Source organism: Mercenaria mercenaria, chromosome 12 (assembly GCF_021730395.1).
Source record: "Mercenaria mercenaria strain notata chromosome 12, MADL_Memer_1, whole genome shotgun sequence".
NCBI classification, from domain to species: domain Eukaryota; kingdom Metazoa; phylum Mollusca; class Bivalvia; order Venerida; family Veneridae; genus Mercenaria; species Mercenaria mercenaria.
Window position 1 is genome coordinate 5,414,918 of NC_069372.1, and position 14,085 is coordinate 5,429,002.

Sequence of the window (14,085 nt, forward strand, 5' to 3'; positions counted from 1 at the left end):
GTAGAATATACTTATTGTGATATAAATAGGGTACTTTATAACAACAACAGTACTTTGGCTAGTATTTAGTTTTTGTGACTGTTGACCTTTTGGAAATATGTGGGAGAAAAACATGGGGAAACTGGTTTTACTGTGTATCAAACTGGCAATTCATTTAATACTGCTTTTCACTTCATTTGTGAAATAATCAGGGGTTATTTTTGGCCGTTTTAATAGCCATTATTGGGCTATATTCCCAATGCCAAAAAGTATGTTTTTTTCCCAAAATGAGTGCAAAAATTCCCAATCTACATTCTGAAACAAAAATCATCAAAATTTCACAAACACTGACCAAATTATTAACAATTTTGTAATGACAGTATGTTAAAGAGGTTGTACAATATGAGAAAGTGTTTAAACACATCATTACTATATCCTATTGGACTAAATATTTCCCCATTCGGAGCATTTATGCGTCAAAATTCCCAATTTTGGGGGTATAGGCTATGTTCCCAGAACAGAAAGAAAAAACCTTGAATAATAGCTATTAAGCAGTAACCAAACATCTGTTTATTTCAGTCAAATGCATCATGTAAGGCTGCAGAAGACAGGGCTAAAGAGATAGCTTCAAGTCTTGGCGCTGAATACTGGTCTGTCTCTGCCAAAACAGGTTTGTTTCTTATTTTTAGCTCACCTGTCACAAAGTGACAAGGTGAGCTTTTGTGATCGCGCGGTGTCCGTCGTCCGTCGTCCGTGCGTCCGTCTGTCCGTAAACTTTTGCTTGTGACCACTCTAGAGGTCACATTTTTCATGGGATCTTTATGAAAGTTGGTCAGAATGTTCATCTTGATGATATCTAGGTCAAGTTCGAAACTGGGTCACGTGCCATCAAAAACTAGGTCAGTAGGTCTAAAAATAGAAATACCTTGTGACCTCTCTAAAGGCCATATTTTTCATGGGATCTGTATGAAAGTTGGTCTGAACGTTCATCTTGATGATATCTAGGTCATGTTCGAAACTGGGTCACGTGCGGTCAAAAACTAGGTCAATAGGTCTTGAAATAGAAAAACCTTGTGACCTCTCTAGAGGCCATATATTTCATAAGATCTTCATGAAAATTGGTCAGAACGTTCACCTTGATGATATCTAGGTCAAGTTCGAAAGTGGGTCACATGCCTTCAAAAACTAGGTCAGTAGGTCAAATAATAGAAATACCTTGTGACCTCTCTAAAGGCCATATTTTTCATGGGATCTGTATGAAAGTTGGTCTGAACGTTCATCTTGATGATATCTAGGTCATGTTCGAAACTGGGTCACGTGCGGTCAAAAACTAGGTCAGTAGGTCTAAAAATAGAAAAACCTTGTGACCTCTCTAGAGGCCATATATTTCATGAGATCTTCATGAAAATTGGTCAGAATGTTCACCTTGATGATATCTAGGTCAGGTTCGAAAGTGGGTCACGTGCCTTCAAAAACTAGGTCAGTAGGTCAAATAATAGAAAAACCTTGTGACCTCTCTAGAGGCCATATATTTCATAAGATCTTCATGAAAATTGGTCAGAACGTTCACCTTGATGATATCTAGGTCAAGTTCGAAAGTGGGTCACATGCCTTCAAAAACTAGGTCAGTAGGTCAAATAATAGAAATACCTTGTGACCTCTCTAAAGACCATATTTTTCATGGGATCTGTATGAAAGTTGGTCTGAACGTTCATCTTGATGATATCTAGGTCATGTTCGAAACTGGGTCACGTGCGGTCAAAAACTAGGTCAGTAGGTCTAAAAATAGAAAAACCTTGTGACCTCTCTAGAGGCCATATATTTTATGAGATCTTCATGAAAATTGGTCAGAATGTTCACCTTGATGATATCTAGGTCAGGTTCGAAAGTGGGTCACGTGCCTTCAAAAACTAGGTCAGTAGGTCAAATAATAGAAAAACCTTGTGACCTCCTAAAGGCCATATTTTTCATGGGATCTGTATGAAAATTGGTCTGAATGTTCATCATGATGATATCTAGGTCATGTTCGAAACTGGGTCACGTGCGGTCAAAAACTAGGTCAGTAGGTCTAAAAATAGAAAAACCTTGTGACCTCTCTAGAGGCCATATTTTTTATGGGATCTGTATGAAAGTTGGTCTGAATGTTCATCTTGATGATATCTAGGTCAAGTTCGAAAGTGGGTCGCGTGCCTTCAAAAACTAGGTCAGTAGGTCAAATAATAGAAAAACCTTGTGACCTCTCTAAAGGCCATATTTTTCATGGGATCTGTATGAAAATTGGTCTGAATGTTCATCATGATGATATCTAGGTCAAGTTCGAAACAGGGTCATGTGCGGTCAAAAACTAGGTCAGTAGGTCTAAAAAAAGAAAAACCTTGTGACCTCTCTAGAGGCCATACTTGTGAATGGATCTCCATAAAAATTGGTCAGAATGTTCACCTTGATGATATCTAGGTCAAGTTCGAAAGTGGGTCACATGCCTTCAAAAACTAGGTCAGTAGGTCAAATAATAGAAATACCTTGTGACCTCTCTAAAGGCCATATTTTTCATGGGATCTGTATGAAAGTTGGTCTGAACGTTCATCTTGATGATATCTAGGTCATGTTCGAAACTGGGTCACGTGCGGTCAAAAACTAGGTCAGTAGGTCTAAAAATAGAAAAACCTTGTGACCTCTCTAGAGGCCATATTTTTTATGGGATCTGTATGAAAGTTGGTCTGAATGTTCATCTTGATGATATCTAGGTCAAGTTCGAAAGTGGGTCGCGTGCCTTCAAAAACTAGGTCAGTAGGTCAAATAATAGAAAAACCTTGTGACCTCTCTAAAGGCCATATTTTTCATGGGATCTGTATGAAAATTGGTCTGAATGTTCATCATGATGATATCTAGGTCAAGTTCGAAACAGGGTCATGTGCGGTCAAAAACTAGGTCAGTAGGTCTAAAAAAAGAAAAACCTTGTGACCTCTCTAGAGGCCATACTTGTGAATGGATCTCCATAAAAATTGGTCAGAATGTTCACCTTGATGATATCTAGGTCAAGTTCGAAACTGGGTCACGTGCCATAAAAAACTAGGTCAGTAGGTCAAATAATAAAAAAACCTTGTGACCTCTTGAGGCCATACTTTTCATGGGATCTGTATGAAAGTTGGTCTGAATGTTTGTCTTGATGATATCTAGGTCAAGTTCGAAACTGGGTCAACTGCGGTCAAAAACTAGGTCAGTAGGTCTCAAATTATTAAAATCTTTTGACCTCTCTAGAGGCCATATTTTTCAATGGATCTTCATGAAAATTGATCTGAATGTTCACCTTGATGATATCTAGGTCAAGTTCGAAACTGGGTCACGTGCGGTCAAAAACTAGGCCAGTAGATATAAAAATAGAAAAACCTTGTGGCCATATTTTTCATGAGATCTTCATGAAAATTAGTGAGAATGTTCACCTTGATGATATCTAGGTAAAGTTCAAAACAGGGTCACGTACCTTCGAAAACTAGGTCAACAGGTCAAATTATAGAAAAACCTTGTGACCTCTCTAGAGACCATATTTTTCAATGGATTTTCATGAAAATTGGTCAGAATTTTTATCTTGATAATATCTAGGTCAGGTTCAAAACTGGGTCACATGAGCTCAAAAACTAGGTCACTATGTCAAATAATAGAAAAAACAACGTCATACTCAAAACTGGGTCATGTGGGAAGAGGTGAGCGATTCAGGACCATCATGGTCCTCTTGTTTATGTATGATTTTTAGCTCACCAGAGCCAGAGGCTCAGGGTGAGCTATTAGGATCACTCACCGGGCGTCCGTAAACTTTTACTTCAAACGACAGCTCCTCATAAACTGCTAGGCAAATTTCATCCAAACTTCACAGGAATGTTCCTTGGGTGAAGCTCTACAAAAATTGTTCAAAGAATTGAATTCCATGCAGAACTCTGGTTGCCATGGCAACCGAAAGGAAAAACTTTAAAAATCTTCTTCTCAAAAACCAGAAGCCCTAGAGCTTAGATATTTGGTGTGAAGCATTGCCTAGTGGACCTCTACCAAGTTTGTTCAAATCATGACCCCGCCCCAGGAGTCACTTGATTTTACATAGAAAAATCTTAAAAAATCTTCTTCTCGAAAACCAGAAGGCCTAGACCTTAGATATTTGACATGTAGCATTGCCTAGTGGACCTGTACTAAAATTATTCAAATCATGACCCCGCCCCAGGGGTCACTTGATTTTACATAATTATGAAAATCTTCAAAAAATTTCTAAGAATAAACCAGAAGGCCTAGAGCTTAGATATTTCACATGTAGCATTGCCTAGTGGACCTCTACAAGATTTGTTCAGACGTGATCCCCGGGGTTAAAATTGACCCCGCCCCAGGGGTCACTTGATTTTACATAGGAAAATCTTAAAAAATCTTCTTCTCAAAAAGCAGAAGCCCTAGAGCTGAGATATTTGACATGTAGCATTGCCTAGTGGACCTCTACTAAAGTTATTCAAATCATGACTCCGGGGTCAAAATTGACCCCGCCCTAGGGGTCACTTGATTTTACATGAAAATCTTCAAAAATTTTCTATAAATAAACCAGAAGGCCTAGAGCTTAGATATTTCACATGTAGCATTGCCTAGTGGACCTCTACAACATTTTTTCAAATCATGACCCCCAGGGTCAAAACTGACCCCGCCCCAGTGGTCACTTGATTTTACATAGGAAAATCTTCAAAAAATTTCTAAAAATAAACCAGAAGGCCTAGATCTTAGATATTTGACATGTAGCATTGCCTAGTAGACTTCTTCAAAATTTCTTCAAATCATGACCCCCGGGGTCAAATTGGCCCCGCCCCATGGGGTAACTTGATTGTACATAGAAAAATCTTCAAAATTTTCTAAAAATAAACCAGGAGGCCTAGAGCTTAGATATTTGATATGTAGCATTGCCTAGCGGACCTCTACAAAATTTGTTCAAATCTTGACCTACTCAGGGTCAGATTGACCCATCCCCAGGGGTTACTTGATTGTTCATAGGGAAATCTTCATAAATTTGCTTAAAATAAACCAGAAGGCCTAGATCTTAGATATTCGATATGTAACATTGCCTAGTAGACTTCTACAAACTTTGTTCAAATCATGACCCCCGGGGTAAAATTGGTTGTACATCGGAAAATTTTCCAAAAAATTTCTAAAAATCATCAGTTTGACATTTGAAACATGTAGCTCATATTACTCTGGTGAGCGATCCAGGGTCATCATGACCCTCTTGTTTTTCTTTTCTCATAATTTTACCTCTCGACCCAGAATGTTGAAACTTCATAGGATGATTGTTCCTGCAGCGTAAATGACCCCTATTTGTTTTTGGGGTCACTCCTTTAAAGGTCAAGGTCACAGGTGCCTGATAATTGATAACCGTTTCCAATCAATAACTTGAGAACCCTTTTGACCCAGAATGTTGAAACTTCATAGGATGATTGAACATGCAGAGTAGATGACCCCTATCGATTTTGGGGTCACTCTGTTAAAGGTCAAGGTCACAGGAGCCTGAACATGGAAAACAATTTCCGATCAATAACTTGAGAACCACTTGACCCAGATTGTTGAAACTTCATAGGATGATTGAACATGCAGAATAGATGACCCCTATTGATTTTTGGGTCAGTCTATTAAAGGTCAAGGTCACAGGGGCCTGGTCATGTATAATCATTTCCGGAAAATAACTTGAGAACCACTTGACCTAGAATGTAGGATGATTGGACATGCAGAGTAGATGACCCCTATTTATTTTGGGGTCACTTGATCAAAGGTGGTCACAGGAGCCTGAACAGTGACTTGAGAACCACTAGGCAAAGAGTGTTGAAACTTAGCGGGATGACTGGAAATGCCAAGTAGATGATCCCTATTGCAGCCAACCATCAGTGTCTCTTTGACTTTCGCTCCTGACCCCTATTGACTTCTTGCCTATAGGACTTTGCATTGGGGGAGACAAGCGCTTTTTTACAAAAGCAATTTCTAGTTTTTGTTGATGTTGTGGTTGCAACAATCCACAGAATTAAATCCCAATTCACTCATGATTTACTCAGTTGTTTCGATGTTTGAAAGTTGAAATAAAAAATTTCAGTTCCCCTTGATATAAATATTTCAGCCTGAACTACGAAATATCATGCACACGAAATTAAATAATATCACAGCAGAAGGCCCGTTTAAGCATGCTTTCTGTTTTTTCTTTCGTTAACTATAGGCCACGTAAACCTTATACATGATAGTAGAAGTAATATTTAACTTTACCTTCAGGTGAAAATGTTCAGTCGTTCTCATTCCGATGTGTGTCGCTCACATTTGATGCCGCAGTTTTACGAGAGGTGGAAAATACTGGAATCTCGCAACAGAAAATAGGAACTATAAGTAAGTGCAGTAGTTACTCTTTTAAAGTTATATTAAATATTATAAAGTCCAAATTTCAAATTTGAAAAAAATGAACAATTATTCCATAGTGTCTGTGTAAACTTAAAATAAAGATGTTTGTGTGTATAAACAGTATTAAGCATTAAAGATAGTACACACTTACTGTATATAGTTAAACAGTGTATAACTTGTACAACTGCTAAAAAACTTGTATTTTTTAAACAAATGACTGTTTGCTACCTTGACCGAAACCTGCAATTTTCGCTCTCCATACACAGTCGGTTTATATATTTAGCATCTTAGATACAGTTGATGAGAATTTTCTACATTTGAAATATTGATATCTATTGTACACGACGCACTATGTTGTTATGTACTTTTGTCTGATCAGTAAACATGGAGACAGTAATAACTTTGTGTTAAGGAAATTACTAATTGAGACTAGAATCTATTTTTAAAAAAGTTGTACAGCATTAATACGGATCTGTAAAAAAATGATTTGGAATGAAACTGATGTATAAACTAGGCCATCAGTATGGGTGGGGCAAATTTTGACATCAGGTAATAGACAAGATAACTGAAAAAAATATCAGGCAAGTGTTACCAGCCAGTTGCATGATAAATGATAAAAAAGATGTCTTTTTTAACTGGAAAAAAAGCTGGTCTGAATTTAACAACAATGGAACTGTTTCAGTGACAACAAACTGGCAATGTATTTCAGTACTAATCTGGAATTAATACAATGTTATATTTGCAGAAGTGGAAAGAAACAGAGCAGATCTCTATGAATCACGGAAGAAAAGGCTGAAAATTAACAACTGTTGTAAAGCATAGTAGGAATCATTATGTGATGATCGTCTACAATGTTGCCTGTGATGTTGTGTCATATATGTTACAGTATATCTTGAATTGAGTTATCACAAATTTTGTGTTAATCCCCATATATTAATTAATGTCCAAAGGTTCTTACATAGAGATAGGAGTCAAGTCTCAGAATGCAGCCATGCCATTGGTCAGTTTCAAGAATGAGCTCAGAATCATCCAATCAGATGCTAGAGTTATGAGACTGGTTTCAAAAGGAGTTTTATGTCTCTGGATGCTGAAGTATTTTTAAATACATTAACAGCGTTAAGAAGCTCAATTCTACATCATGTTATAGTAATTGTACCTGTTTTATTTTCATTTTAAGCAGTACAACTAGAGAATATATGCTAGTTTCTAGCCAGGGTAATAACTGTCAATACGTGTAATTTATACTTTGTCAATACATGTATACATACCGCCGATACCAGTACATCAAGCAGCTGCTTATTTTGTTGAATGTTGGTTTATATTTATGACTGCTGTTGGTAATTATTTACCGAAGGAAAAAAGTAAGACAAAATTTACTGAACCCAAGGCTAGCTTGTTGTGTATATGCCCTTATTCTTTGACACAATATTTGCATTTTCACAGGCAAAACAGTTAATTAAATATGACTGCCTAATGTTTTTGAATCCATAGTTACAAATATTTCATCATAATAATATTGAAAAAAACTTAAAATTTTTAACGTAGGAATTAATTCTCTTTAAATGGTTGTACATGTCTCATATTTTTACTAATTAATTACGAAGGGACCCTTCTATAGCAACAGCAATGGGACAGCTAAAACGTGGTCATTGTACAGAGGTTGTTACTCTGAAGAGGTGTGAATTACATCCAGCAGATATTTTCAATCTTGATAGATGGAAAGAAAAATATTAATTTTGCATTTCATGCAAAGTACAGCAGTCAGACCTGTATGAAGCAGCCATACCATAATAATATTTTATTATTTCAGATAGATTGGTATTTTTTGCATTCCATCCATCTTTTTATGTCCCGTTCAAAGTAGAGGTGGTATATTTTGCTTGTGTCTGTCAGTTTGACCTTTGGTTGGTTGACAATTTTTTTCAGTCATTGACTACAGAATGTTGTGAAACTTTGTATAATTGCATGTGGCGAGTAGATGATCCCAAATCCTTATTTTTTCGAGTAGGTCAAAGGTAAAGATCACAGTGACCTAGACACTGAAAATGGTTTCTGATTTATAACAGGAGAATACTTAGGTCAGCTGTGGTCAATGCTTGTGGTCACTCTCTTAATTTAACCTTTATCATGCTGGACACGATTCTGCCTTTGCGACCAGTGCAGATCATGATCAGCATGCACATCCATGCAGTCTGATCATGCTATCTTTTTGGTATACACCCCTTTAACATTTAATGGTACTGTCCAAATTGAAAGATGAACAAATTCATCATAGAAATTTAGCAGGGTAAGTGTTAAAGGGTTCAGTATATCAAAGTCACAGCATACTAGAGTCAATTACACACCCAGACTGTAGCTGCCAGTGAGAGGCCATCATTATGGGGTCATGTTTGTGTTTTACAACTTTATGAGAAGGGTTAGTGTTATATAAAATGTACAGAGTTGTTGTATCTGAATAGAATGACCCTCTGAAGTTTGAGATATTGTTGCTTTGACTGATATTTAAGATTTTTATTAAATTCTGTCTGTGTAATTCAGCTGATTCTGTGAATGTAGGATTGCTTTTGTTTTGTGGTTGTGTTTCTTCTAGGGATGGGAACGAATACTGAAATCAATATTCGAATATTCGGTTTGCCATATTCGAATATATTCGAATATTCGGTTTGTTTTAATGGAAGCTTTAAATTCTTATTAAGTGATTGGCATATACACAACGTATTCATTTGTTTAAAGCGTGGATCATCGTAAATAAGGCCAAAAACATGTTTGTTTCGGGTAACCCGATCCTACATAGGGAAACCCGCCGATCCTAGCGTTTTACTTCACGATTCTGTCAGTATAATCATGAACATATTTAACTAATTCAGTGTTTTAGCTTCAAAATGATACAAAAAATCAAAACGATTATAATTTAGACCGTCGCAATTTTATCTAAAAATAGTAGGTCGTCCCATTTAAACACGTGACGCGCTGTTGTATTACCGCCGCCATTTTGAAAAATTTCAATCGGCGTGTGAAAATCGTCGTGTAAAATGCAAGTAAGGCAGACTTAAAAGCTCCTTCAACATGAACTTGTGCATCAGTCATACGTTTTTCTTGATTTTGTTATTAACTACTTCAAAATTTAATTCGAATACGGCCGATTGCGGATGAAAACCGATTCTACGGATGGTCTGAAACATACAAAATATTGTGAACAGATCGACAATATCTACACGTTTGGCATTGTTTTCGAAAAAAAAAATCTACAACTTGTTACATAAAACAGGCGCCAATAAAAATGAACAAAAGATAAAAAGATATCACATTTACGCCTAACACAAACTGTTAATCCGTAGCGATGACTCCAGGTAATTATGCATTGCAATTTTCTTGTGTAATTGGACATCTTTTGACATGCATCTGACACATTGACGCCTGTTGCAAACTGTTAATAAGTAACGATGGCCCCTGCCAATTATGCATTGCTATTTTCTTGTTAATTGGACATCTTTTGATACGTGACAAACTAACATGACATGGTTTTATTCTGTAGAATTAGCATGCTCATATTGTCCAAAATCAATGATACTTATTTTGAAAATAAAAAATACAATAATTTACGAATATTCGAATTTGATTTTCATATTCCAATATTCGACTGATTTTCGAATATTCGTTCCCATCCCTAGTTTCTTCATAAATTAGATGTATTTATTTCTTAATGTTATTGTTTTTATTTTAATGGATACAGAATTGTTAAAGATTAGATTTTTGAAGTACTTGTTACTGCTGTATGTTTATAAAGGAGACTGTGCCACAAGTGGTCTGAGACATGAAAGAAAGACCAAAGCTAAAATGAATTAGTGTTGTGCTATGGTTAAGTTAATATTTTTGGCCGATTTCCTTTATTTTATTTTAATGAAAATGTTTGATACATAAAATGTTTTAGGACTTTTCAGTTGGTTCTGTGACTTGTCTTTAGTATATCACAGAAAATATTATTACTGTAACAGACAAATTTTAAATTTCGAGGATTGAATGGAAAAAACTGTCATTATGATGTTCTTTAAATTCGATGTTTATGGCACTTTTCTTTTCAGTCCTCGATCTATGATGATACCATTGATTAAGTTCTTTGATTTTTTTTCAAGAGGAATCAAGTAAACTCAAATTGGTTATAAAAAAGTAGATAATATTTTTGTAAATATTTATACATATATCAATGTTTCTGTTGTTGTGATTACAAATAAAAAAGGAAAAGTCCTTGGAAATAGAAAAAGAAATTGTGCCTAAAAAGTGTTCAGTGAAATGTTGTGATTCGTTTACGATTTGTTTACCTATTATATATTGTAACTGTTGCATATAACATAACCTCAGTGCCAAAAGTAGAGAAGTGCATTGACACAAAGAAGCACTAAACCAGTTTTTGCGCCAAGGTGATGATATATATTGTGTATGATAACAGTGTTCTTCTCATAGAAGTTCATGATCACGGCTGTAGTTTATCTAACCTTGTTAGCCCTTTTTGTCTAAATCTGCTTCGAAAATGTAATGACAGTGTTTTTCTTGTTGAGCCTATGTTTATGAGTTGATTTTAAACATTCAGGTTATGGAAACTTTAAATCGTAGACTGTTACCTCTGCCAAGATGAAAAGGCCAAACAAGGGCAGATAATCTGTGTTCCTGAATCCCTGCTTATGTTTTTATAAAGTCATAATTGTGCCCCCTGGAAATGTGATGAGATTTTGCCATACGTCTGCCTCTGCATATGTCTTAACAATGTTGTGTGTCAGAAGAAAGCATTCATAATTAATAGAATTGGTTCAGAATTTCAGCCAGGAGGTATAGATATACTAGAATTCCTAGAGATAATATCCTTATTTAGTGTGTTAGTTATTTTTATTGGGACCAGTCTGCATTACAGTTTTTTCTATGATTTTCATTTGTTTGTGATTTTTATGTACTTTAGAAATAATCTGTTATTCTCTCTTGGCTGTTACACATACAGTCACACTGGTAATAATTTTAAGCCGCCAGCCGATGGAGCGACACAGTCTGGATGCTTAAAGCAATAAGCTTCCTTATACAGTTACACAGGTTCAAATGTAATAATATTTATGTATATGTAAAGGTATTTAGAATGAAACTTAAAGGCTATGTATGAAATAACTACCGGTAAATTTATATGAACTGGTATAAAATGACAAAATGATAGACTGGGTATGAAACTTAAAGGTTAGGTATAAAATAACTAAATTTACATGAACTTGTATAAGATGACAAAATGATAGACTGGGTGCCATTTTATTCAGTTGTAAATACAGTTGAAACTCGATATCTGGAACTCGCTTATCTCAAAATTTTGGTTGTCTCAAAGACATTTTCAAGTCCCGTCAGAAACATGTGCACAAAATGTCACTTTACATTGAAATTCGGTTATCTCAAAAGTAAAACGTTTGATCCCTTGGAATTTGAGATACCAAGTTTCAGCTGTATCAGAAATGAAGGCGCGTTCTTCCATTTTCATGTTTCTTTGGTAAATAGTCCATGTAGATCATTAATTTTGCATCATCATTCTTAGTAACAGTTATAGAAAATTTATAGTAAATTGAGCCGTGCCATGAGAAAACCAAAATAATGGCTTTGCGACCAGCGTGGATCCAGACCAGCCTGCGCATCCACGCAGTCTGGTCAGGATCCATGCTGTTCGCTAACGGTTTCTCTAATTACAGTAGGCTTTAAAAGCGAACAGCATGGATTCTGAACAGACTGCGCGGATGCGCAGGCTGGTCTGGATTCATGCTGGTCGCAAACCCACTATGTTGGTTTTCTCATGGCACGGCTCAATTGTAGGTCAATGAAATGTTTGTATAAATGTAAACTTGTAGAAATCAGTAAAACTGAAGACATTCCTTATTCCACAGGAATTTCATAACATACTTGTATATGTTCATTTATCACATATTGGTGCCTTTGAGAAATTGTTGTAGTTATTTTAAGCTCACTTGATTACTAGTATGTAGCACTCCGTGTGATCAGTTGTTACTTTCCCATTCTTTGTTCAAATTTTCTTCAGACATCTCCTCTGAAACAATTGGGTAACAGTTAATGAAACTTGGTATGGGTGTTCTTTGGATGGTCATTTTCCATATTTGTTATAAGCCTCCTGCAGATAAGTCACTAGAGTAAAAAAAAAAAAGGTTCAGACATAGCCTCTTAATTTGCAGGTTTGATTTCTCAATGAATGAAATACTTGTACGGCAGTTTTCTTTTAGTGACACTCTACAATATTGTTCAAACTTTGATAAAAAAAATGCCGCTATGGTGTATGGTCACATTTTCCTGCATGTCTGGAACTTCAAATAAGTATTGTTAGAAAGTGATTGTTCATTGTTTGATTTGTCAAAAAAAATGTGGCCACCAGAGGAATTTGGTCACTTTTCCTATATCACTGCCACAGAAAAATGCTTTGCAAATCCCAATACAGTGCTTTAAAGAATTCCAAACATGTAAAGGTCATAATAAGCCTTGAATATATTGTTCTTTGAAACTGTTATTATATACTGGTAGTAGAAAAATAAAAAATCTAGTCTGAAACCACAGGTATAATTTCAAAATATTTTCACAGAAATGTCTCTTTGGTGACTGATACATTTGTTTAAGCCATCTTGATTTAAAAAAAATTATAGCCTTTCCCTAGCATGGCAGTTTTCTTTATATGGCTGTAAGAACTTATTTCTTTGGTATACCGAAATTGATAAACCTTTTGCAATTTGTTTAAAAACCATAGTACCAGAGTAAGTCTTTTTTTTTATGTCTTCACAGAAGCTTAAAAAACATTTTCATTTTGAACAGATTCCACTGTAATTTTAGAATACTTAGCTCAATAGGGAGAGTGCATTATCTTGGGAATGAGTTTGATCCCAGAGAGAGCATATGTTCTTTTTGACAATTGAAAAAGATACTATCAGTGGCACAGTGGTTAGCAGGTTGGACTACAATGCCAGCTGTCCAAGTTTGATTCCCGATCGCGACTGATATCCCGACTAGTGTTCAGTGCTAGGTGATTTATTTAAATTGGTACTGTTTCCAGCAGTATCGGCCTAGACTGGATGCTGGGGAGGAAATATGACACCTGCCGTAGGTTTGGCTGGAAATAAGTTGTTCCATCCATTCCATGTGGGGACTTTCGTCGACTACCCACGTTAAATAAGAAACTTTACCTTTTACCTTACTATGTTTGAAATCTTTTGTCCCCTGATTCATGTGGAGAAGCAGAGAAAGGTCAGTTTTAGTACGGAATAAAAGATTTAATGCCCATCATAACATAACTGAAATACTATTGAAATGATGCATAATGCAAAACGAACAAACCTATCGTTCTTGAACACTTTTTACAATATTCTTATTAGCATATATAATGTCATAATGTTTTAATTTGTATTTTACTGTTGTGTATATAAGATTTAATTAATTCTGTCCAATGATAAAGTGTGCTAGCTTTTATTTCAGTGAAAAAAAAAATGTAACTCATCACAAATAGCCAAGTTTACAAATGACCGTCCAGCTGCATTTACATGTATTTTCTTGTGAATTTTACAAAAATGAAATAAAATTGCAAACAAGTATGACAAGCTTTGTTCTATCTGTAGTTTTGTAGTACATCCATAATCACTCCTTTTGTTTCCATAACCTGTAGCAGTATAAACCCTTACTCAGGTTGGA

The 14,085-nt window shown here is 35.7% G+C and overlaps 1 protein-coding gene across 1 annotated transcript in view; it reads left to right on the forward strand.

The window, feature by feature from the left end:
- The window catches only part of LOC123534727 (ras-related protein Rab-34-like), a 32,330-nt gene extending 18,342 nt beyond the window's left edge, over positions 1-13,988 (forward strand). Inside the window, exons 8-10 of the mRNA XM_045317119.2 lie at positions 559-649; positions 6,256-6,366; positions 7,124-13,988. Of these exons, the coding sequence (XP_045173054.2) occupies positions 559-649; positions 6,256-6,366; positions 7,124-7,200 (279 nt within the window). The 3' untranslated portion in view covers positions 7,201-13,988. The remainder of the gene's footprint in view (positions 1-558; positions 650-6,255; positions 6,367-7,123) is intronic.
- The last annotated feature ends 97 nt before the right edge of the window (positions 13,989-14,085 follow it).